This window comes from Lactuca sativa, chromosome 3 (genome assembly GCF_002870075.4).
Source record: "Lactuca sativa cultivar Salinas chromosome 3, Lsat_Salinas_v11, whole genome shotgun sequence".
Lineage (NCBI taxonomy): Eukaryota > Viridiplantae > Streptophyta > Magnoliopsida > Asterales > Asteraceae > Lactuca > Lactuca sativa.
Genome location: NC_056625.2, coordinates 233,885,530 through 233,910,624, shown reverse-complemented (window position 1 = coordinate 233,910,624; position 25,095 = coordinate 233,885,530). Strand labels below are relative to the sequence as shown.

The 25,095-nt window shown below is 37.4% G+C and overlaps 1 protein-coding gene and 1 long non-coding RNA gene across 13 annotated transcripts; one reads left to right on the top strand and one right to left on the bottom strand.

Annotated features, from left to right (window-relative positions):
- The first annotated feature begins 4,902 nt into the window (after positions 1–4,902).
- On the top strand, positions 4,903–8,155 carry LOC111881358 (uncharacterized). 8 transcript variants are annotated; one of them, XR_008231015.1, is made up of 11 exons: positions 4,903–4,981; positions 5,363–5,625; positions 6,039–6,126; positions 6,203–6,306; positions 6,412–6,614; positions 6,712–6,840; positions 6,944–7,014; positions 7,115–7,342; positions 7,448–7,481; positions 7,722–7,786; positions 7,941–8,155. It is a non-coding gene; the product is annotated as an uncharacterized LOC111881358 (long non-coding RNA). The 8 variants fall into 8 exon arrangements; XR_008231013.1 differs by lacking the exon at positions 7,448–7,481 and having other exon boundaries at positions 7,115–7,192; XR_008231012.1 differs by lacking the exon at positions 7,448–7,481.
- Positions 8,156–13,209: 5,054 nt separating this feature from the next.
- LOC128125831 (5'-3' exoribonuclease 4-like) lies at positions 13,210–25,024 on the bottom strand. Of its 5 annotated transcripts, none has more exons than XM_052769510.1 (5): positions 24,894–25,024; positions 24,107–24,770; positions 23,910–24,014; positions 23,767–23,842; positions 13,210–13,419 (listed from the first exon to the last, which is right to left on the bottom strand). In XM_052769510.1, exons 2-5 carry the CDS (start codon positions 24,130–24,132, stop codon positions 13,351–13,353), a joined length of 276 nt encoding a protein of 91 aa, XP_052625470.1. In that variant the 5' UTR covers positions 24,133–24,770; positions 24,894–25,024; the 3' UTR covers positions 13,210–13,350. The 5 variants fall into 5 exon arrangements, 4 of the variants coding, with proteins under 4 accessions (XP_052625470.1, XP_052625468.1, XP_052625469.1 ...); XR_008231010.1 differs by lacking the exon at positions 13,210–13,419 and adding exons at positions 14,800–15,323; positions 23,515–23,664 and having other exon boundaries at positions 23,910–24,770; XM_052769508.1 differs by lacking the exon at positions 13,210–13,419 and adding an exon at positions 16,354–19,359.
- Between the last annotated feature and the right edge of the window lie 71 nt (positions 25,025–25,095).

Genomic DNA, 25,095 nt, shown 5'->3' with positions numbered 1-25,095 from the left:
ATCTTATTCTCATTTGTATAAAAATTTTTTATGAAGTACATAATTAGTTAATTGTTGAATCTTATCTTACCTATAAAGTTTTTTTTTTCTTTTTTTTGATATTTTTTGATAACTTGAACTAGATTAAATAATAAAGAATAAATGAAAAATTATGAGGGTTAAAATTTTGACTACTATTTCTTTTAAATTAACTAATCATTCATGGCTGTATGTTTTGCGGTTTGAAATGAAATACAAAGTTAAATATTGTTTTCAAGTTGGTTTAAGCTATAATGATAAATTGAATCAATAATTGTAAATTCACTAAATGTATTTATTTATTCTTAGATATTTTTAATTGAAAAATCTATCTTGTAGTAGTAATATGTTCAAAATACAAAGCAATTTACATTGATATAATTTGACTGACTAAATAAAACAATAATCAATTTAATATCATTTTGAAAATATTTATCTAATGTAATTTGATTAAAATAATCTTATTAGACAACAAAATAGGGCTTTTGAATAAAAGATGGATATTTTAACATTGATGTTTGGATTATTTGCAGTAAAAGTGAGATTTTTTACAACAAATTTGGGATTACTTGACATCCAAAGTGAGATTTTCTCATAAAACATGGTCTTTTAATTACTAAATTGGAGTTTTCTTTACATCAAAATTGGGTTTTTGAAAATCTAACTAATTATAACATTCTAATTTAGTTTTGTTTTAACTAACCAGTTATTACCTTGCATTTCCATTTTTTTAAACTAACCAGTTATAACATTGCATTTTGAACTTAATAAAAAATAAAAAACTAACCAACTAGGAAGGGTAATGTTATAAAATAAAGTTGGAGCTGTAGGGGTTGAATTTGTTTAGATCTAAGCAGTTGTCTAAGCTTATCAAATGCTACTATTTGATCGATCAAGAGTTGTTGTCGAGTTTATTAGAAGTTGTTGTTTTAAAATAAACAACTTTAACTTTATATGAATGATATAACTATAAAATTGTTGTTAAAATTATATAGACAATGAGATTATATAAATAATGAATGATAATTTATTTTAGTAAAAAAATGAAAGTGCTTTGCTTTTTAATGCATTTAGCCCATAGTTGGTGATTTATGGACTTACAATGGCCTTCAAAGTACACCTCCAATGTGAAGTTTGTGCTTAACGATATCAGAAAATGAATTCTCATGAAGGCATTTTTTCAACTTTATCAATTTTTAATTGTTTTTTCTCTATTATGAATATATGTTCAAAAGTATGTTTTTTTCTTTTATGTGAAGTGTATGGCTATTTTGTCTTTTATGTCAAGCATATTCTGTGAGCTTAATCAGTTAGGTGTGCTTCTTCTAACATTGGTTATTGTAACTTCTGATCACAAAGATCTGACTTATCAACTGTAGGAAACAAAGTTGATAAGTCTCTTTTCAATTTCGTTGTATATGGTCACACCTCCAAAGGGAATAGCAACATCGAAAAGGCTAGGCCCATATAACCTTTGTATCAGCACCAGGGGCAAAAACGTCGTAAATTGAAAAGAAACAGGAAGGCTGGGAAGTACATGGAAAATCTACAAAACTCTGAATCCAGCACCAAAAGATAATATCCATATAGAGGAAAACCTCATAGCACGTAAGGAACAGTCCCAAGGGTAAAACGGTCTAATCTCTGAACATGCAAGCTGTTTGAAGGGAACCCACACGTGATTCTCAAATGGCCCTTAAGAAGTTTTGAATTTTGAGTTTTGTAATTTTGTTGATGGTATACTTATAGTTGTAATAATTTGATAATCCATCTCTTGAAATATCTACCTTAACAATTAATGTTGTTGTGACATGATCACTCCTGATCTTGCATAATGAAGATCCAATCATATCTTATAGTACATTGTTACTCTCATTGATAGGTTACTGTGCAAATATGATGGATAGGCTCTTGGTTCACCCTTTCATGGTTAATGGCAATGTGGCTTCAAGGCGTAGAAGTTTGTACTCTGAAAAGTTACTTATTGTTTATGGCAGGAATGAGGTTTCTATATACTTTTCATATCTTACATATCTTATATAGGAATGTACCATAAGGGGGCATGTGCTTGAATGCATATGGACTTTTAGAGTTTTGTGGATATGGATTTTTAGAGTTTTGTGGATATTAAAGAAAATTTCAAGTTTGATACTCTAGTAAAAAACAAAAATCTTGGCCTTTAATGTATTGGCCAACATAATCACATCCGAAAATTTTATGCTAATACATTGTATTTCCAAGGAATGATTATGATTTATGCATTGTTTTTAGCACCATCAACCTTGCAGATATTAGTGGTTTAGTTTTTATTTTTTTTCACCTCTGCACATAATTTAATATTAGCAATGGAATATTTTAAATTTACTCTATTATTTTTGTTTAAGTGGTTCAAAGAATGGTAAATATCAAAGAAAACATGGGAAAATGGAAGAAAACTTAAAATTTATATGTTTCCTCTTTATCCATCTAATTATGATGTGCATACATACATTATTGATATAGATTTAACCGTAATAACATTTTTCCATTCATTTTTTGTAATTTGGAATATGTCATTTTCCATGTCATTTTCAGGTCTACGTTTATTAAGTTTTTTATAAAAAAAAAAATATTTCGAAATGGAAGTATCGATAGAAATGTAGAAGGTTTTTTTTGTATGAAGTTTTTTTTTTTGCATTTAAATTTAGTAGTTGTTTCACTTTCACCACAATGTTATAACTTATTTATCTTACATATAATGTTGATTTTCCTATTTTCCTTATTTTATTTTATATTTATATAAAATTTGATGAAGAGTATGTCCTGTTTTTCATTCATAATGTTGAAATGTGTTTGTATCATAGAAGTATAGAAGATGTTAATATGTAAGAAGGTTTGATGTGATTTACAAATGTATATGAATGATTTCTTATGTTTTATTTATTGTTGTAGAGTTTTGCACATTCCTCCTGATTGTCAATGTTTTATTTGTTGCTAATCTTTTACCTATACTATAAAATCATAACATTTGTTTACCTATAACAACAATTTACTTACCAAATTCATGCAGGTAATAACGAAGTTTATCTCCTATATTGGAAGATTTGGTAAAGTAAGTTGCTATTCTTTGCAATTTGCACAAAAAAGATGCACTGAAAAGCCCATTTAATGATCTTCATGGACAATGTATGTATTTTTGAGTAAAAAAGACTTTTTGTTACTTATCTAAATATTTTTAGTAAATATGTTAGAAACTACATTCATTTGATAAAAATAAAATCGATCTATTTTTTATTTAAATCCGACAACCCGACCAACGGGCAGGTATAACACTAGTTTTTAAGGACCGTCCCACATATTCGGCAATCACGGAGCCTCCTTTTCTTCAAACAACACACATTTTCTTTATTATTCCAACAAAATCTATCACAACAAATCAATCCACCACAAGTGAATTTATTAACCCCCAAGCCTCTTTTTTCAAGCTATAAGCGTTCACTACAAGAAAAGTTCTTTTTAGTGACCACCAAAAATTTGGTCACTAATATGATCATTTAGTGACCATATATTAAGTCGTTACTGAAATTTGTTAATGCTGCAAGTTTAGTGACCAATTCTTTAATAGTCGTCACTCAGTGGTCACTAACCGTAAAAAAAAATTATATATTTAATTTCATAATAAATATTAGTGACTAAAAATAGTGGTCACTGATTTGACCCCTAATGACCACAAATAGCTGTCACTACATCAAAGACTTATTGACCAAAAATAATGGTCATTTAATGTTATTTGTTTAGACCGACACATTGTGACTACTTAATAGGTGGTCACTGAATAAATTTATGACCAAAAAAAAGTGGTCGCTCGGTAAAAAAAAAAATATGACCATCAAACAGTGGTCATTAAACCAAAGAGAAGTTAGTTACGCAAATTATCATTTGGGATAAATTTAATAACATTTCAATGGATAATTTATTAACTTAAATTACAACAATGCCCTTATATTGAACGGAAGAGAAGTCTCATCTCCATTACGCACAATCCTCGCCTCCCTTTCTTCTATCCACAATCTGCATCGACCACCGACTCCATCGTTACCTTGACTTCCGTCTGTCGACTAGACCTGGCAATGGGGCGGGTTTGGAGCGAATCGACCTTGATCCAAACCCTTTTAACAAATTTCAAAATCCGATCCAAACCCGCTCCGTAACCCGCAGGGTTTTGAATAATTAAACCCATACCCTTATCCACCGAATCAGCAGATATCCAAACCCGCCCCGTAACCCGTACGTTTTTTGAATAATAAAACACATTTTACTTAAATCATAAAATCACATTTATTAAATAAAACTAAGTTTTGATTTAGAAAACACATTATGTACTCGAGGACTTTCTATTGGAATTAAAATAATTATTTTAGTTACTTCTTATTGGTTTTTGACCGTCGATTGCATTGATAGAGAATAGAAATTACAAACTTTCTTCCGGTTGATAAATAACCTTATTGATTTATAAATGAAATTGGTGATTACATGATGAAATATAAATGAAATGAAATCATGAATCTTGGGAGAAGAGTAGAAGACTGGAAGTCTAGAAGTTGAGTCCTTGACTCCTATGTAAAAATAATTTAGTCTTTGGCCTTTTATCTTTGGATTTCTGATTGGAATTTAATGTAAACTTTATGCAATATAAAATATAAATTTATATTTCTAAAGTTTATATGGGGCGGGTTATAAACGGAGCGGATCGGTGCTGATCCATACCCGACCCTTTTAATAAAAGGGTTAGCGGGTACGGGTCGTCAACGGGTAAACGGATCAAAAACTATGCTCCAAACCCATATAATTTTTAAGGGTTTGGATCGGATCAGGGTCAAAACCCGCTCCATTGCCAGGCCTACTGTCGACGCTGCTCCAACCCGTGTATGGATACCAACACAAGCTTCTAATACTTACAATTTCATCTTTGCTTCGATTTTAGGTATGTTTCTCAATGCTCATCTACTTCGCATGACGATCACTCTTCCAGAAATAATCAATCAGTTGAATTTTTAATTTTTAATATAGAACATCAAATTGATGTTAAGTTTAGGTGGATTTTGCTATTGTTGGATCATTACTGGTTCTGTTATAGGTTAATTTCTCTAATCTTAATAACTTCAATTTTATGAGCACCAAGTGTTCGATGAAATTCCACAATGAAATGTTAATGGTACAACTCCAGTTCGAACCAAATACCCTTGTAGTAGCCAAGACCTCTGTTTCCGATTTGCATGCATACTTTTGGTTTCAAACTCCGTAGGACATTATATTCTATCAATCTCTTTTTTTAAATACCAAAATGTGCATAGTTTTAACGCAGGTTGTTGAAATGTTGTGGTTTGGGAAACTATTCAAATGGAGTGAGTGGCGGTATTGTGCATGGTGGCAGAGGGGGTACTGAACTGTATCATGGAAGGCTGAGTGAAGGTAGTACAACATATGCCAAACCAGCTCTTTCCCTCTTTATCTATTACTGGAGGCCATGGTGTCCTTGTTGGTGGTGGTTCATTTCCACTGGTCCAAAATTGGCACAACAGATGACTATGTTCCTCTTGCAATGATAAATACTACTAACAACACTTGGTAGGCTTCCTATTCTTAAAACTTTTTACTTATTCCACACTACAACTTATCAATTTGTAGCTTCTAAGTTATTCACCAAGTGTTTACACTCCACACCATACTACACTTATATAAGGAAAGAAATAACATCTTACTTTCATTTGGTCCTTTGGAAAAAGCTAGCCATATATAGCAACATCATTCAAATAAAAAGCAATTTTCATTGCTACAATAGGATTATTTTTTCGAAGTAACATGTCTTGATAAGAAAATAAAATGGAAGTCCAATATTATAATTTGGTAATCTTTTTGAAGAACAAAGCCTCAATAAGTGAAAAATAATGTTGTAAGTTGCTATTTCTTCATTTCTTGCATATATATATATATATATATATATATATAATTAACTGAATCCTAATTTGTATTTACTATAGGAGTGGTGAAGGGAATGGAGAGGCTCTCCCTAGGGAGGATGGTACAGCAACAAAAGGATTTTATGGTACATTCGGCAAGATATATTTGGTAATATTGTGATTTACCTCCTTGTGTTTACCCTTTTAAGTAGGTTCTGATTCTTTATTTATGTGTACATTTGCAGGAATGTCCAGTTGGCATTTTTAAAGATGTGGAAGAAACTAATGATCAAATTATTATTTGACACATATTCATGTAATGCCTTGAGGGAATGAGACTGCTTCTGAGGTATTTTTGTAGAAATTTAGTATTACACAATTTCAAGATTAATATTTTTTATGGAATAAAAAGTGTTTTTTATTTTGTATTTAAATTTAAATTTCACTTTTAAAGATGTGCAAGAAACTAATGAGCATGTGAAGATTGATGGGACACATGAAAGTGAAACTAAGGATATAGTGGGAATGACTGAAGAAATAGTTTTGGATGTGCCATCAGAAATGACTTATTTGCCCCTTACTCGTCAACCACTTGATAAGGATGATGATAATACTAGCATTAGAGTGACTGAACCTATCAAAACGTTTTCTCCCAAGGTAAATCTTTCTAAACATTGTTTACTACTTTACTTTCTTGAATGTCCTTTTCATATATTTTCCATGCTTCAAAAGCTTGATTTATGACTGGTTTTAGGTAAAGCATGCATCAGAAAAGAAACTTACAAGGGCAACACTACTTAAGCAAACATTTATCGGTTTCCAAAACACGCGTCTAATGAAGCATCCAAAGGTTCAATGAAACCTAGAACAAGTGGAAAGAAAGGTTTAGTAATGAAAACAAGAAAAGAAGTCACCAAAATCTTCTAAATTTTCATTTTACAACAATATATAACCATGTTTATTTATTGGCTTTTAACATTGTGAAGGTTAAAGATCTGAAAAAGAATTCAAAGCTCAATCTTCATTATTAAAGTAGTCTCTTCCCTACTGTTAACAGGTTAGTAAAAGTGTGAAACTGCAAAAGTTTTTTTTTTATTATAAATGTGGAATCTAAACTCCAATTTTCTAAAATCTTTTATGAACTTATTTTGTTCTAGGCCAAAACAGACAATTAGTTCAAGCAAATCACTCGGAGTTGATTGTAATTTTTTTTACGACTATGTGTGTGCTACATGGTATGTGATGGAAACAGGGGTGTGAAATTTTAATGAGAAGTAGTCAGGCATGTTAAATTTGTGTTAAGTCAAGAGCTGCAATTTTCATGGTATGAAGTGAAAAAAAGATTTTAATATGTCAAATTTATGGAGGAAACAAAGGACTCAAAGGTAGTCTTTTACAAATTCAAGTTATTTTACTTTATTTACAAACCATTTCTCTTTTTGAGGAACACAAACTTCGTTTACAATAACTGAATGTATTTTTAATGTTAGGAACAAAACTTTTGGTACTTAGGTTTTCTACATGGTAAGAAATGGCAACGTGTTTTCATTTTTGTTTCATATACAGGCATCATACTTTAAAAATGCACAATTATAGCATTGTACTTTCAATTTTATCTTTACTAAGACCTTATACCTTCAAATTACCGCATAAACATGCTTTGTATTTGGATGACATTGTTATAAATTGGTATATTTCATTAACGTAGTATGAAAGTTCATTGTTATTTCTTGCATTTAACCATTTCTAATATCATTCTTGCAGATTGTTGGATAGTCGAATATTTTGCCAGTTTAAGAGAGTTTACACGAGATGCTTCAGTCTCACGGGTTAGTGAGATCCTTATTTACTTTTTAGTTAATAATTTTTTTTCTTCTATTTCAATTTTCCAATTCTATTACAACATTATAAATCCTGTAAATACCAATGCACTTTCATTATTTGCTTATTATAACATCATACTTTCATTTTTTTTTCTATTAGAACTCAGCAATGAGTAGCAGGCCACCAACAGGTCCAGCACTGCCAACTCCAATAATCATTTTTGTTTTTAGATATTGTAGGTTTATTTAAATTTGAGAATAGTTTTTGTTTTATCTTTATAAATGAATCATAGTATATTTTACCATTGACTACTTACTTAAATGGGTTAAATACAAAAAATAGTAACAAAAACCAGTGACGACTTTTTATGGTCACTAATTGAATAGCAAAGTGACGACTTTGTATGGTCACAAATTAACATGGTGACAACCTTTTACGGTCACTAATTGTATAAATCAGTGACAACTTTTTATGGTCACTAGTAGAATAACCTAGTGAGAACTTTTTACGGTCACTAATTGTATAAATCAGTGACAACTTTTTATGGTCACTAGTAGAATAACCTAGTGACAACTTTCTATGGTCACAAATGGAACAAAATAGTGACGAATTTCATTGATTAGTGACAACATTTAGTGACCAAATGGGTCGTCATTGATTTAGTGACCAAGTCATTTTAGTCACTATTTAGTGACTACTTATATATTTTCGTCACTAAATTGGTTTTGTGACGGACCTATAGTGACGAAAAGTGACGACCAGAATTTTGGTCACTAAATCGTTTAGTGATGACTACTTCTATTGTTAGTGACCGGTTTGTTTTCGTCACTAATTAACATTTTTTTTTGTAGTGGTTGATCATAGTTGCCTAAAAATCCATTAGAAAATTGCAGTGCTAATATTTTACTAACCCATTTAGAAGCAGTTGAGGGGAATATGCATCATTTCACCTATCAGAATAGCTACATAAAAGAGTAGACATCAAAGGGTAATTTTGATATTATGTCCAGTTTACAATTATGGAATCATGAATTAATTTCACAAACAAAGCATATAAACTGGGAATATGTCAGAAACATAATGCCATTCAAGAAATGTATAACAACAAAATACAACCACTTTTGACATTTTCGGGTTTATATATAGTTATGGTGTAAACAAAGCATATAATAAAAGTAATGTACTTTTGCACATCTCAAAGACTACACATTATCAATAAACATAATCCAAAATAGGCATGAAAAAAACTAAAAAGGAGAATAAAATGTTATAAAATGGAAAATCATAATTACCAGAAGTCTATTCTTTTGATATCTTCACCATCATTTGAATTTGAGCAAGATAGAAGTTGGTCCAATTTTTAATTGCCAAAACAATGGCCAACATTATTACACACATAAATAAGCAAGTTCCAGTTTTCACATTATGACCTAAAGTAAACAAAAAAAAATACAATTATTGTACGGGCGTTCCCCAACTACAACCAATTATTGCAATCTGTTAAATATGAAAACTGATGCAAACCTAATTCAGTCTAGTTATCAAGCATCGAGTAGAAGAACAATAGCAACCAAAAATAGGTACCTGAAGTGAAAAATGGAACCACAAATTGCAATTCACCATGTGAGATCAACCCAAGCAAAGGAGAATGAAAACAATACCTAATTGAAAATTAACTATGTTGCTATTAATGGTAAAAGTTTAAGCAACATTTTCATTATCAGTAAAAGTGTAAGAACATCAGGAGATAGACCTCAAAGTGACCTAAGTAAAATGGTCTCTTATCTTTGGGTAGTCCTGAGGCACAACTCATGACACCTCTTCCTATTTTACAGTTTCATTTCTTCCGATTGAGCTTGTACCAGACCAAACTTCTCATTAACCTGCAAATCACATTTAATATGTGACGCTAAATGGGCAGGAACCTAACAGGGAGACCGAGAACAGTGTGATCGAGCAAAGGACTTAGCAAACTGCAAATATTCTTGCTAAACATGGATCCATATAAAGTTTTGTGATTAAACTATACATCTTTGAATACAAAGTTGTTTTTATCCATATGGGTAAGGAAGATCGCTACATATTTCCCAACTATGGATAGCTGAAAACCAACATCCCTAGAAATATAATACAAACAGTGGAGCACTTAACAAATATATTGACTATTTATTGATCAGATCGACCATCAATTTAGGTGGAAGAAATGATTTCATTATATAACCACAAGAAGCAATTTCACCTTTAAAACAAATTAAAGGTATCAATATTTTGAAATAAACCACAAGCACATTAGATAGTAGGTTCAAGCAAACATGTGTGAGCATGTACAGTGAATGCAACGATACCGGATGGTGAACCCTTGAATACAGTTAATCACACAAATAATTTGAAAAATAAAATAAAACGCATAACTCATGTGTGAATGAAGATCAACAAAGCACACTAACCACTAATCTATATCTAAATTAGACATTCAAAACACATTGATTCATGATTCTCAAACTTTACCTGATAACTATCACCACCAACACAGCTAGAAGATGTCAAACGAGGAAAAAACTAAAAATCATTGAAAAGAGAAGAAGAAAAATCAAAAGGAAAACTAAGCATCCATGATTGTATAACTTATTGATGTAGAAAGCTCCAAACGTTTCTCCTCAAAACTTAGTCATGTGATGCCTTTCTTCATAATACCTGGTCATATCGTTTTCTTTAATTGCAAGTACAGGGAAATCATATAAAATCAAACGAACACCAAAAGAAAGAGAAAATCAAAGGGAAATCAAAATGAATAAAAAAAATCGATGGAAATAATGCGATTATACTTACATATAATACCTGGATGTGTTATACGGATCAGAAATAGAGTAAAAAAACAACAAATGTGAACCTGAAGTTGTAAAGAGTTCATCAAATATGAAATAAAAAGAAAAAACACATAAATGTTCTTGTAACCACCACCACATGAAGTTATTTACCCTAGGTAATTAACATCAAAGTAGAAGTAGTGGTGGCGGCAACTAGGTGTAGCGTAGATATGGTTGCATGATTGTTGTGGCAGTCAATGTAGGGTAGAGGTGAGATAGGAGAGCGTAATCTGGTTCAGATCTTGAGTGGAGATGGGAGAATGAGGAGGGTTATATAAATGGGGGAAAAAGAGTAATAATCACTAGGCGGAAGAAAAGGAACATAGTTGAGGAGGTTGTTAAATGGACAGGGAACAGTGTCAATGTATCCCGCCTTCTTATCTTGACTTTTTCAGCCATTGACCGGTAGTAATTTTTAATGCATAAAATGATTGTAAATATACATTAAATGCTTCTACGACTTAAAATTCAGCGTTTGACTTGTATATATATATATATATATATATATATATATATATATATATATATATATATATATATATATATATATATAGGGGTAAGATCCGTTGAGAACTCATAGTTTTCCGAAAACCTGAGAACTAAAAGTGGAGCGTTAGATCAAAATTAACTTATTACAGGCATGATCGTCATCTTACCGATCTCATTTAATGTTTAATTTTTTTTTTATTATTGGAAATATTAATAAAACGTTTTAAAAAATTAACATAATAAATAAAATTTCGGAATTTTTTTTTAAAAATGAAGATTTTTTTATTTTTCAGAAAACATGAATTTTTAAATAAAAGTGAAAAAAAAAATTAAAACTGCAACTTTTGTTAAAAAAAACTGCATTTTTTCAAAAAAAACTGCAATTTTTTTCAAAAAAACTGCAATTTTTCAAAAGAACTGCAATTTTTTTCAAAAAAACTGCAATTTTTCAAAAGAACTGCATTATTCAAAAAAAAATAAAACTACAATTTCTTTAGAAAAAAAAACTGCATTCTTTTTAAAAAATCTGCATTTTTTTTAAGACAACATTTTAAAAAAAAATGCAATTATTTAAAAAAACAGTAGTTTAAAAAACAAATCTGCAATTTTTTAAAAAAATTGCATTTTTTTAAAATCAATAAATTAAAAAAAAGAAAGTTGAATATTTAAAATTAAAAAAAAAAAAAAAAAAAAAAAACCTCTAATTTTTATAACAAAAGAAAATCAACGTCTTAGGTGCATATATGCATATTTCCTACACTATAATATTCGTAAGTAAGTCATAAAAAATCTCATTTTTATTAATCAATTTATAAACATAATACTACAAGTATTTTATTCAACACAAAATAAAATATAAAAAAAAAACGACAAAGATTCATAGTGCTATCATTTCTTCATATCAAGATTTCCGTATTTTCTTCAAATTTTCACTCACCTCTTCAATATTTTCCACAAATTCTTTAAAATCTACAAGAAAATTAAGAAAAAATTGATTAATACAAGAACACTCACAAAAATGCACATGCATATATCATGTAAGATTCACATGTGATTGGTATGTGAATTACATATGAATCACATGTAATTCATATGTGAATTACATGCTAGTTACATGTGAATCACATGTAAGTTATATGTGATTCACTTGTGATTTACATGTGAATCACATGTAATTCATATGTGATTCACTTGTGATTTAGATGTGAATCAGAAATAAATCATATGTGAATTACATGTGAATCACATGTACTTCATATGTTAATTACATGTTATTTACATGTGCATCACATGTAATTCTTATGTGATTCACTTGTGATCCACATGTGAATCACATGTAATTAATATGTGAATCATTTTTGATTCATATATAACTCATATGTGAATTACATTTGAATTACATGTGATTTACATGTGATTTACATGTGAATTACATGTGAATCATATGTTATTCATATGTGAATCACTTGTGATTTACTTGTGAATTACATCTGATTTACAAGTAAATATGCGATTTACATGTGAAATACATGTGATTCATATGTGAATTACATGTGATTTACAAGTGTGAAATACATGTGATTCATATGTGAATTACACGTGATTTACTTGTAAATCACATGTAATTCACATATGAATCACATGTGAATCAAATGTGATTAATATGTGATTTACATGTGAATCACATGTGATTTAGATGTGAATCAATTGTGATTAATATGTGATTTACATGTGAATCATATGTGAACCACAATCCAGTGTACCTATTATAACATACATACGCTAGTATTACAACAATGTCATGCATTAAAAAAAACAAAAAAAAAATCCAGCATATTTACATATAATACGTTGGTATTTGAATATACTAAATGTAATAAATTATATGTACTTGTGGCCTGAATAATTATAGCAATGTCATGCATTAAAAAAAACAAAATACCCTTATATATTTAAGAATTATTAGCAAGAAAGATGCAAGTATACCTATTATAACTGCCTTGTCTTCGACATCCATTGTTGTCTTCATGCCATAAAATAGGCAACAGTTTTATATCAAAGCTTTTAAAATCTGCAATAAATAATAATAATTACAATTACATGTTGTAACAACCGAAAAATTCCAGCCAATTTAAATTTTTCAAAAACAACCCGATTTCATTAAATTATCACAAAAAGGTTTTCAATACAATTAAATTAAAGTATTCCCAGAATCACATTACAACATAAACATGAGGAGCGGTACAATCACGCCTTCGCCTTGCCACGGTCTCCTGAAGAACCTGAAAAACATTAAACCACAACTGTAAGCCCGAAAGCTTAGTGAGATATCCCCAAAATACCAACCACATATACCATACACGCATAACATGCCATATCATATCCGATCACAGAACAGCCATGCATTTCGGGTCTACTGTGTGACTGGTCCGCCGCACCGGCCAACAGTCCACCTGGTCCTCCCTCCGAGTCTAGCCATATACATCGAGTCTACAGTGTGATTGGTCAGCCCGCACCGGGCCTTCAATCCACCTGGTCCACTCTCTAAGTCTACAGTATGACTGGTCCGCCCGCACCGGGCCTTCAGTCAGCCTGGTCCACTCTCCGAGCCTTGGCACGTCTGGTCCGTCCTCTTGGGGCCTATAGCCTATCCGGACCGCTTGCTAGGCCTTCGGGACAACCGGTCCGCTCTGGGTATCTTGGCCTACAGCACAAAGCAGGACCCACCTCAACCCAACTCCAGTCCAATCAACCATGTGCACATAAACATACAATCGTATATCAATTCATAGATCAAGCCGATCAAACAAATCACATAGCATATCACCATCCTAACCAGGATACCGACCTAACCGGTCACTAGCATAGCATCACCCTACATATCAGGATACCGACCTCAACCAGGTCTCTAACATACACCATCCTAACTACCAGGATGCAAACATATCAAAGCAATAACATAACAACAATACCCGGATCTCAATCCGATAAAGGGTCGGCCTTGGTGCCTTAGACCCTGTTGATATAGTGAGGATAACTCACCTCGCACTGCCGAAACTCTGAACTGAAGACGCAGATTCTCGAATCACCGACTCACCGAAAATTCCGAACTAGCCAACATAGCACAAATAAACATTAGGCCAAGCACAATACTCTTCTAAGGGTAAATTGACCATTTTACTCCTAACTCAATCCGGCCCAACACTAGGTAAGCTCCCAAGTCCACTAATGGCCCAAAGTCCAGAAGTCCAAAACAAAGCCCATTATTGGCCCAATTTACTAAATTGGGCCCACCTCACCAAAGGGCCTAAACTCATGATCCATAACAACCAATGGGCCCACAATACTCTAACCATAATGTCAAGTCACGGCCCAAAATCCAGTAGCCCAAATAACAGCCCAAACCCTAAGGCCCAAAATGAAAACCCAACAGTGGGAGTACACTGGGCGTACCCTCCTTGGTACGTTGGGCGTACAGGCAAATTCACAACAGGGGGTCGGGGCACTGAATCGCTATGCGGGGCATACTCACTTGTTACGCGGGACGTAACTTCGCTACTCATTAAGTCCCCATAACTTCTTAATGACTTAAGCTCTTAAGCCCAAACTTTAGATCCCTAGGCCAAACATGCCTAAGGTTCATAAAGTCTCAAACTTTATCACTTGGGACATCCATAAAGCTCTTAATCCAAGGTCTTAATCCATTAAGACCCACATATCTCACCCAAGAAACAACCACAACCCTTGGGACCTCATTTTTCTCACTCAAGACCTCTCCAAAGGTCTGAAAGGGCAGATAATCTCGGCCAAATCAAAACATGCATCAAGATGAGGACTTTTGGGACAAGAATGGTGTCAAAGCTTCACAACACATAGATCTACACAATATGAATGTCAAGCAAGAAGCTTTATATCAAATAGGCTCCAAAGGATGATGTCTTCCCAGATCTATAAGCTCCAACCGTTTCTCTCCTTCTTTGACAACTTCTCCTTTCTTCCTTTATGCTCTCCTTGCCAAAATAACCTTTTCAAGGCCAAACACACCCAACAATGGAGGTGGAACGGCTATCTAGGGTTTCTGAGGTTAAGGGAGAGCTTTTGGAGGCTAGGGTATGCACCATGTTCCTTATATAGTGGCTGACCCTAATTTTAGGGTTTTAGAACTCTGAGAGTACGTTGGGCGTACCTCTAGTACGTTGGGCGTACCTCTAGTACGCTGGGCGTACTCAACCTTGCACCCGCGTCCACTTCGCCTTACGCTGGGCGTACTCGGCGAGTCCCCAAATTTCATACTTGTCCCTCATTTTCCACTTTTCCCACAAGATGACCAAAATATCATTTCTATTAAATCCCGGGGACTCACAACTAGGTACTCTTAGGAACAGGGCGTTACAATTCTCCCCCACTTAAATTAGGCTTCGCCCTCGAAGCCTTCGGCACCTCTACTCCAAAACTTCTCCCGCCACGCACCACCTGGCATTAGCCAAACCAGGTTCCTCAAGACACAACCATCGAAACCCGAAACTCACTTTCTCCTTTCTAGCGCTGTCCTGACTACCGCCTCAAGCCGGCCACCGGCTTCACCCTCTAATAACCACACCTATCAGGCTCCACACTTATCAACCGAGTACCACTCCATGGCACTTCCTCGATCCTAATCACAGCAATCACTTGGCTCTTACGAGCTACATATAACCCTAAACCACCGGGGTCTTGATCCGAGTCCAACTCTATCCATCCCATGCTGACAGAATAACACATTCTTCAGCCTCAGAGCAACTCCCATGAGTTCTCCTCTTGCAATCGCATGCACATGCTGCACTAGCGCTAACACCCTCGGGTTAGGAAAACCCGTCACACTCACGACACCTCCAAACATCCCCCAGGATGAATCGCCACTACATACACAATTCCTTGATCAGAATCAAACTGGGAATCTAAGACCCCATCCCTGCACCCCTTCCGAGCATCTCGGCTCTACTCCTGCGGAATCCCTTCCGCGATCTCAGCAGACATCCATTCCGGATGTGATCCCATACCACTGCCGCAATCATGCTGCTCAATGACCATAATTGGACCACTCCAAACATAACTCTACGCTGCTGCTTTCACTTCCGTGAACTTACACTCCCTCTCGGCACCATATTCCTCTCTCTTTCCTTACCAAGAAAATCCAATTGGTTGCCTCATCACTACGACAAGTGCCATGGTGCTCGTCCAACGCTACACCACTCCCTTATAGCATAACCGCTATCCATGCAACACACATGCTCTGAATCTGCTCGCAAGGACTCTCGAGTCCATGCACCATCTCCACTAATCAAGATCAATACCCGGGGCTAGACCCTCTAATGCTAACACATCGCAACATACTCAATCCATTTCCTCAAACCGATCTAACAATACCTGCAGAGTCTTCAGCATGACTGGACCGCCTTACCAGGCCTTCAGCCAATCTGGACCACTCTCAGAACCTTCAGCCAATCTAGACCGCCCTCCAGGGCCTTCAGCCTGGCTGGACCGTTCTTCGAGCCTTCGGCCTGACTGGTACGCCTACCGGCCTTCAGTCTATCCGGACTGCTCAACTAGCATTCATCATTCCGAGTTATCTCTCTGGGAGATTCCTCCCATGCATACCGTTCTAGCCCTCTAGGGGTTCCGAACTCTATCTCCATCATACAAACTCAATCCCGGCCTGATACCAAGCCCTCCACAATCAAGTACCCTTGGTCTGTATCCTGCCCCGCATGCCTGCCACTTACTCATACCAGCCTACGCTCTTGGCTGACAGAATATAGTTGGATCCCAAACAGCTAAACAACCTCACATGCTCATCGATCTTCCAGAGAATCTTCCAATTCTCCCCCACTTATAGCACTGACTATCAATCACCGGTCGCCAACATCGACCTCCCTCAACAACCTTACACAACACAATCACTTACACACGAACTGCGTCCCTTAAGTGCAAACAACCTTCACAAAAACACATATCAACGCTGATCGACCCGAGCTCAAAAGAAACTCAATCTGCAACTAACCACTCCTCAGAATGCAGATGCTACCCATCCCTCAAATCAGACGCCAGATTTCCACTAATAACCCCCATGAATGATAACCAACAAAATTCCCAACACTAACCCATAACCAAACCATAACCCTCAAAGAACAACGAATACTGCACCGAAAACCACACAATGAGACTAGCAGATAAACAATACTCCACAATAACCATAAGATAAACAAGACATCAAGAAAGAAACATACTCGCAGCTGCATTCGGCACTGCTCTGACCTCCTCTGCTGCAAGCTGAAAAGCACGACCCTGAGCCCTTGGGGGCTCCACTCCACCCTGACCTCCACCTGTGATCCTCAAAGTGGCCGGTGCTGGAGCCTGCACCGGTCCTGCAACAAGCTGTGGACAGTTGACCCTAAAATTTCTAACCTGATGACAATGATAACAAATCCTCAAATCCCGAACTGGCGCTGACTGCCGACAATCCCTCGCATAGTGCCCCTCCTTTCCGCACTTGCGGCATGCACCACCGGACCTACAAACTCCGGTGTGACCCTTCCCACACTTCCCACAAGCGTGGCTGCTCTGATCTCCCACCCTAGAATCAACGGTCTTGGACCGTTTCGGCGCTGGTTGCGACTGCACCGGAGCCTGCCTCAGCTCACGCAATTGCAACTCAATCTCCAACTCACGCCGCCTAGCGGCCTCCTGCAACTCCAACAAAGTCTCGCACCTCTGCGTAGACACAAACTGTCTGATATCTCTCTTGACCATACTCAGATATCGGGCCATCTGAGCCTGCTCCGAAGCGAACTCAGGGCAAAACATCGCCCTCTCAGTGAACATCCTGGTGATCTCAGTCACCGACTCCGATCCCTGCTTTAGCTCCAGGAACTCCTGAGCCAATCTCTCTTTCTCAACCCGCGGAACATAACGAGTGCTGAACATCTCTCTGAACTGATCCCATGAAACCGCAGCCCTCTGCGCATCCGAATATGACCCCATGGTCAATCTCCACCAATCCTTCGCCCCGAGCCTCAACAGGTTCAGAGCACACCGCACCCGCTGATCGGCAGGGCATGAACACGTGAAGAAACACCCCTCCACGTCCGATAACCATCTCATAGCAACAATTGAGTCCTGAACTCCATCAAAGGTGGGAGGCTTCGTATTATCGAAATCCCGATACTGAAAACCCCGACCAGCTCCTCCCCCTGCCGCTGGTACAGCCGTTGTAGCCGCCGCGGCAGCCGTCTCTGTGAGAGCTGCATAGCGCTCATCAAAATACTCAACCATGTCGGTCTTGATCGACCCAAACAGTTTCGGCAACTCAGCCCGGAACAATGCAGCAATCTCATCACGCGGGATCTCACGAATCCTCGCATCCAGCTCGCACGTGCTCATCTGACCAATAACCTCCGGCGGTACTGACCTGCCCGGAACTCCCTCTCCTGCTCCCGATCCTGACCCGGATCCACTCCCAGCATGCCTCGAAATCTCCATACTGAAATACACCACAAAATCTCAGATTCTTCCCACTATCCCGGGAACCAACTCTCAATCCAACCCTAGAGGTCATGGTTTCCTTGATACGCGTATGGGTCCTGTGCTTTCAGTAGTACGGGCCCATACTGCCTTCCACACCTACCCATATTTGTATGAAGTACTACCACAACACCCTAGTGAAAACATACATAACAAACGCTCAACCCTCACTACTAGAGGAACACTAGAAATCTCCCACAAGGAAACCCTAGGCTAACAGGCATCATAAATCAGGCAACTTTATCATGAAATCCTGAAGATCCCTAGCCTAGCACTAGCATGCTGTTCTATAAAAGCTCAAAAACAAATATCATGTATGGTATTTTGGGGTTACTTACTGGCTCCGATTGATCGTACCTCCACGTCCTCCTTTACTCATTTTGAAAACCATTTTAAATACTCTTTTGAAAACCCTCCTCGATTTGAGACTGGAGTCACACGAGTGATCCTCCAATTCACTCAAACCAAGGCTCTGATACCAACTTGTAACAACCGAAAAATTCCATCCAATTTAAATTTTTCAAAAACAACCCAATTTCATTAAATTATCAAAAAAAGGTTTTCAATACAATTAAATTAAAGTATTCCGAGAATCACATCACAACATAAACATGAGGAGCGGTACGATCACGCCTTCGCCTTGCCACGGTCTCCTGAAGAACCTGAAAAACATTAAACCACAACTGTAAGCCCGAAAGCTTAGTGAGATATCCCCAAAATACCAACCACATATACCATACACGCATTGTAACATCCCGAAATAGCAAGAGTAGAGTTGAAGGGCTAAAAGTGTTAATTGGGAAAGAGTGACTCGGCGAGTCCATGGATGGACTCGGCGAGTAGAGTCGCGACTTGGTCGCGTGTTAAGTAGCCGACTCGGCGAGTCAATGAGATGGACTCGGCGAGTAGGCGCTGAGTGGAGAAAACCCTAATTCTCGGGGTTGAGCCCTATATAAAGAGCATTATGTTCCCTCCCCAGCCTCTTTATCCCCCCCCCCCCCCCCCCCCCCCTTGAGTCCCAGAAACCCTAAATCGCGGAGAAGCACCATTGTTGAGTGGATTGGAGCTTGGAGAAGTATTTGTTGAAGAAAGTTTGAGAGTTTGAAGGTGTGGAACAAGGGGCTTTGCTTGGATTCGAGTTTCCTTGCAGTTGGGGCGTTCTTTTGAGGTAATATCTCGTTCTTAGGCTGTTGTTATCTTGTTTCTTCATTTTGGGGTTTGAGGGAAGCTTATCTTGGGATATTTTGGAGTCTAGAGGTTAGATCTGAGGTTGCTACCTCAGATCTGGAATGGAGAAGAGTTGGAATGCATGAAAGTCCCTGTGATGAGTGTTGGATGAAGCTATCTTGTCCCAAACCTTAGCCCTAATGTGCAAAATGCATAGATCTCTTTGGATTCACGTAAAGTTTGCCACTTTACGTGATGGATGAGTTGTAGGAGGCTAGATCTATGTTTTGGAGCAATTGCATGGCCTGGAATGCTTCTGAATGGATTCAGAGCGGTGGTAATCGGTGAGTCACATGGGTGTACTCGACGAGTTGCTTGAAGATGAGCTGGAACTCGACGAGTTGGAAGAACAACTCGGCGAGTCGGATGAAGATGGCCTGGAACTCGGCGAGTTGTATGAACAACTCGGCGAGTAGGTTGAAGATAGCCTTAGACTCCGCGAGTCTGTTCTTGGACTCGGCGAGTCTTGTCGAAGAGTCCTGATATTCTCTGGTTGAGTCGAGAATCGGTGAGTCAAGGGATGACTCGGTGAGTTGTGTGCGAGTGGACTCTGAGTTGTTGGACTCGGCGAGTCTCGGGGTGACTCGGCGAGTTAGGTCGCGGATTGAGTAAAGTTCTGAGTATGGGAACTCGGCGAGTCATAGGGTTGACTCGGCGAGTAGAGTCAGTCAGGGGTTGACTTTGACCTTGTCTTGGGCCAAGGGTTGACCAGTGGTTTCCAGGGGTATTTCAGTAATTGTTGATTATTGTTTTGAGTTTAGTGCATTGGTGGTTGACCAGTGGTGGAGATCGTATCAGTGATCAGAGCAGCTTGGGTTATCTGTTCAGTCGGCAGTTTCGAGGTGAGTTATCCTCACTATATCAACGGGGTCTAAGGCACCAAGGCCGGCCCTTATCGGATTGAGATCCGGGTAGTTGTTTCTATGTTATTGTTATGTTGTTGTTGTGATATGTTTGCATCCTGAGAGTTAGGATGGTATATGTTAGAGGCCTGATTGAGATCGGTATCCTGAGAGATAGGGAGGCGCTATGCTAGTGACCTGTTAGGTCGGTATCCTGGTTAGGATGATGATATGTTATGTGATCTGTTTGATCTGCTTGTGGACTGTGATTTGCTTTATGATTGTATGTATATATGTGCACATGGTTGTTTGGACTGGAGTTGGGTTGAGGCGGGTCCTGTTGTGTGCAGTAGGCCAAGATACCCAGGGCGGACCGGTTGTCCCGTAGGCCCAGCGAGCGGTCCGGATAGGCTGTAGGCCCAAAAGGGCGGACCAGACATGCCGAAGGCTTGGAGAGTGGACCAGACAGACTGAAGGCCCTGTGCGGGCGGACCATTCATACTGTAGACTCAGAGAGTGGACCAGGTGGATTGAAGGCCCGGGAACGGGCGGACCAATCACACTGCAGACTCGATGCATGTGGATAGACTCGGAGAGTGGACCAGACAGACTAAAGGCCCGGTGCGGGCGGACCAGTCATACAGTAGACCCGGAGTGCATGGCTGTTCTGTGATCAAATATGTTATGGCATGTTATGCGTGTATGGTATATGTGGTTGGTATTTTGGGGATATCTCACTAAGCTTTCGGGCTTACAGTTGCGGTTTTATGTTTTTCAGGTTCTTCAGGTGATCGTGGCAAGGCGAAGGCGTGATCGTACCGCTCCTCATGATTTTGTAGTGTTGTGATTCTGGGAACATGTTAAATGTTTTGTACTGAAAACCTTTTTGTAAAGATTTTATGGAATCGAGATGTTTTTGAAAAATTTAAAATTGGTTGTATTTTTCGGTTGTGACACGCATAACATGCCATATCATATCTTATCACAGAACAGCCATGCATTTCGGGTCTACTGTGTGGCTGGTCCGCTGCACCGGCCAACATTCCACCTGGTCCACCCTCCGAGTCTAGCCATATACATCGAGTCTATAGTGTGATTGGTCTGCCCGCATCGGGCCTTCAGTCGGCCTGGTCCACTCTCCGAGCCTTGGCACGTCTGGTCCGCCCTCTTGGGGTCTACAACCTATCCGGACCGCTCGTTGGGCCTTCGGGACAACCGGTCCGCCCTAGGTATCTTGGCCTACAGCACAAAGCAGGACCCACCTCAACCCAACTCCAGTCCAATCAACCATGTGCACATAAACATACAATCGTATATCAATTCACAGACAACAAGCCGATCAAATAGATCATATAGCATATCATCATCCTAACCAGGATATCGACCTAACCGGTCACTAGCATAGCATCACGCTACATATCAGGATACCGACCTCAACCAGGTCTCTAACATACACCATCCTAACTACCAGGATGCAAACATATCAAAGCAATAACATAACAACAATACCCGGATCTCAATTCGATAAAGGGTCGGCCTTGGTGCCTTAGACCCTGTTGATATAGTGAGGATAACTCACCTCGCACTGCCGAAACTCTGAACTGCAGACGCAGATTCTCGAATCACCGACTCACCGAAAATCCCGAACTAGCCAACATAGCACAAATAAACATTAAGCCAAGCACAATACTCTTCTAAGGGTAAATTGACCATTTTACCCCTAACTCAATCCGGCCCAACACTAGGTAAGCTCCCAAGCCCACTAATGGCCCAAAGTCCAGAAGTCCAAAACAAAGCCCATTATTAGCCCAATTTACTAAATTGGGCCCACCTCAACAAAGGGCCTAAACTCATGATCCATAACAACCAATGGGCCCACAATACTTTAACCATAATGTCCAGTCATGGCCCAAAATCCAGCAGCCCAAATAACAGCCCAAACCCTAAGGCCCAAAATGAAAACCCAACAGTGGGAGTACGCTGGGCGTACCCTCCTTGGTACGCTGGGCATACACGCCGATTCACAACAGAGGATCGGGGCACTGAATCGCTACGCGGGGTGTACTCACTTGTTATGCGGGGCGTAACTTCGCTACTTAGTAAGTCCCCATAACTTCTTAATAACTTAAGCTCTTAAGCCCAAACTTCAGATCCCTAGGCCAAACATGCCTAAGGTTCATAAAGTCTCAAAATTTGTCACTTGGGACGTCCATAAAGCTCTTAATCCAAGGTCTTAATCCATTAAGACCCACATATCTCACCCAATAAACAACCACAGCCCTTGGGACCTCATTTTTCTCACTCAAGACCTCTCCAAAGGTCTGAAAGGACAAATAATCTCGGCCAACTCAAAACATTCATCAAGATGAGGACTTTTGGGACAAGAATGGTGTCAAAGCTTCACAACACATAGATCTACACAATATGAATGTCAAGCAAGAAGCTTTATACCTCAAATAGGCTCCAAAGGATGATGTCTTCCCAGATTTATAAGCTCCAGCCGTTTCTCTCCTTCTTTGACAACTTCTCCTTTCTTCCTTTATGCTCTCCTTGCCAAAATAACCTTTTCAAGGCCAAACACACCCAACAATGGAGGTGGAACGGCTATCTAGGGTTTCTGAGGTTAAGGGAGAGCTTATGGAGGCTAGGGTATACACCAACATGTTCCTTATATAGTGGTTGACCCTAATTTTAGGGTTTTAGAACTCTGAGAGTACGCTGGGCGTACCTCTAGTACGCTGGGTGTACTCAACCTTGCACCCGCGTCCACTTACGCCTTACGCTGGGCGTACTCGGCGAGTCCCCAAATTTCATACTTGTCCCTCATTTTCCACTTTTCCCACAAGATGACCAAAATATCATTTCTCTTAAATCCCGGGGACTCACAATTAGGTACTCCTAGGAACGGCGCGTTACACATGTCATCAATATATACATCATTTTTTATATAATATAATAATACTTTCAATAAATATATACACAAAAAGGTGAAAAACACACCTTCTTTGGCATGACTACACCTTTTGGAGGTTCTGGAATATGTTTATGAGGTGTTGGATTTATATACGTCACATTTCTGCAAAACAATAACTAAATTTAAAAAAAAAGTTTTTTTTTAAAATACTGTTTTTAAGGAAACTTACATGACATGGTTATTCATAATATCCCCTAAGCCATTAATTAGGGTCGGAAGCACCATCCTGAAACCATTTCTCTCACACAACCACAAGTAACCATTCATTCCACAACTGAATAAATCCAACATAAAAACTTAAAATTAAATTTTTGTATAAAAAAAGGATAAGTAGTTAAGTACATTGCTTAAATAGAAACAACAAACCTAGCATACACATCAATTGACCACATGTATCTTTGAGTTGGGTGCACTTGACTGAAAAAATTATAGTATGCAATAATTTGTGGGGCCAGGGGGTTACGTGGAGATACATATATAAATCAGAACAACTACAAAATATCATATCGTTTATGAATAATCACTTTCATTTTTTTTATACCCCTATTAACACACATACCCTGATGCAGTTCTCTAATGAAGCTCCTTCTAGGGAAGACCTAGATTTTCCAGGTGGAAAAGTCAATTTTATCCCAAAACTAACTTTCACATCTAAAACTATAGAGGAAAGGGCTCATTGTTATCGAGTGTTTAATGAAAATGGACATATAATCATGAATAGTGATTCAGTTCAGGTAAATACTAAAACTTGACTTATTTAATTAACAAGATCAATTCTTTTTATATTTCTTAAAGGTATAAAGGATCTTTTTGTCTTTAGATGCGTTCAAATTTTTGATGATTTTAATCTATGAAAGTAATTATAAAAGATCATAAAAAGTAAAACCTGAGGAAAAGAAAAAGTCATTTATGTTAAAAAAAAAAGATAAAATTATATTCTTCCTTGTCTTTGTTCCTCATAGAAAATAGTATCCATAACTTGCAGTGTTGTCATGTCAGCATACATTTTCACAGCAAGTTCTTTGTTGATCTGTATGTTGAAAAGACATAAAAAACGATATAAGAATTTCAAACTTTAATTAATAAAAAAACGATATAATATTGATGATTTTAATCTATGAATGTAATTAAAAAAGATCATAAAAAGTAAAACCTGAGGAATGACAAAGTCATTGATGTTAAGAGTTGCAGCAGATGCAATATTGATTGCCTCTTCACCAATTGTTGTCAGATAAAATGATATTCTTCCTTGTCTTTGTGCCTCATAGAAAATAGTATCCACAAAAAATAAGTTCATAAAAATTCCTCGGGTTCTCGGGTTCTCGAGAAACTATAAGTTCTCAAAAAATTCCTTC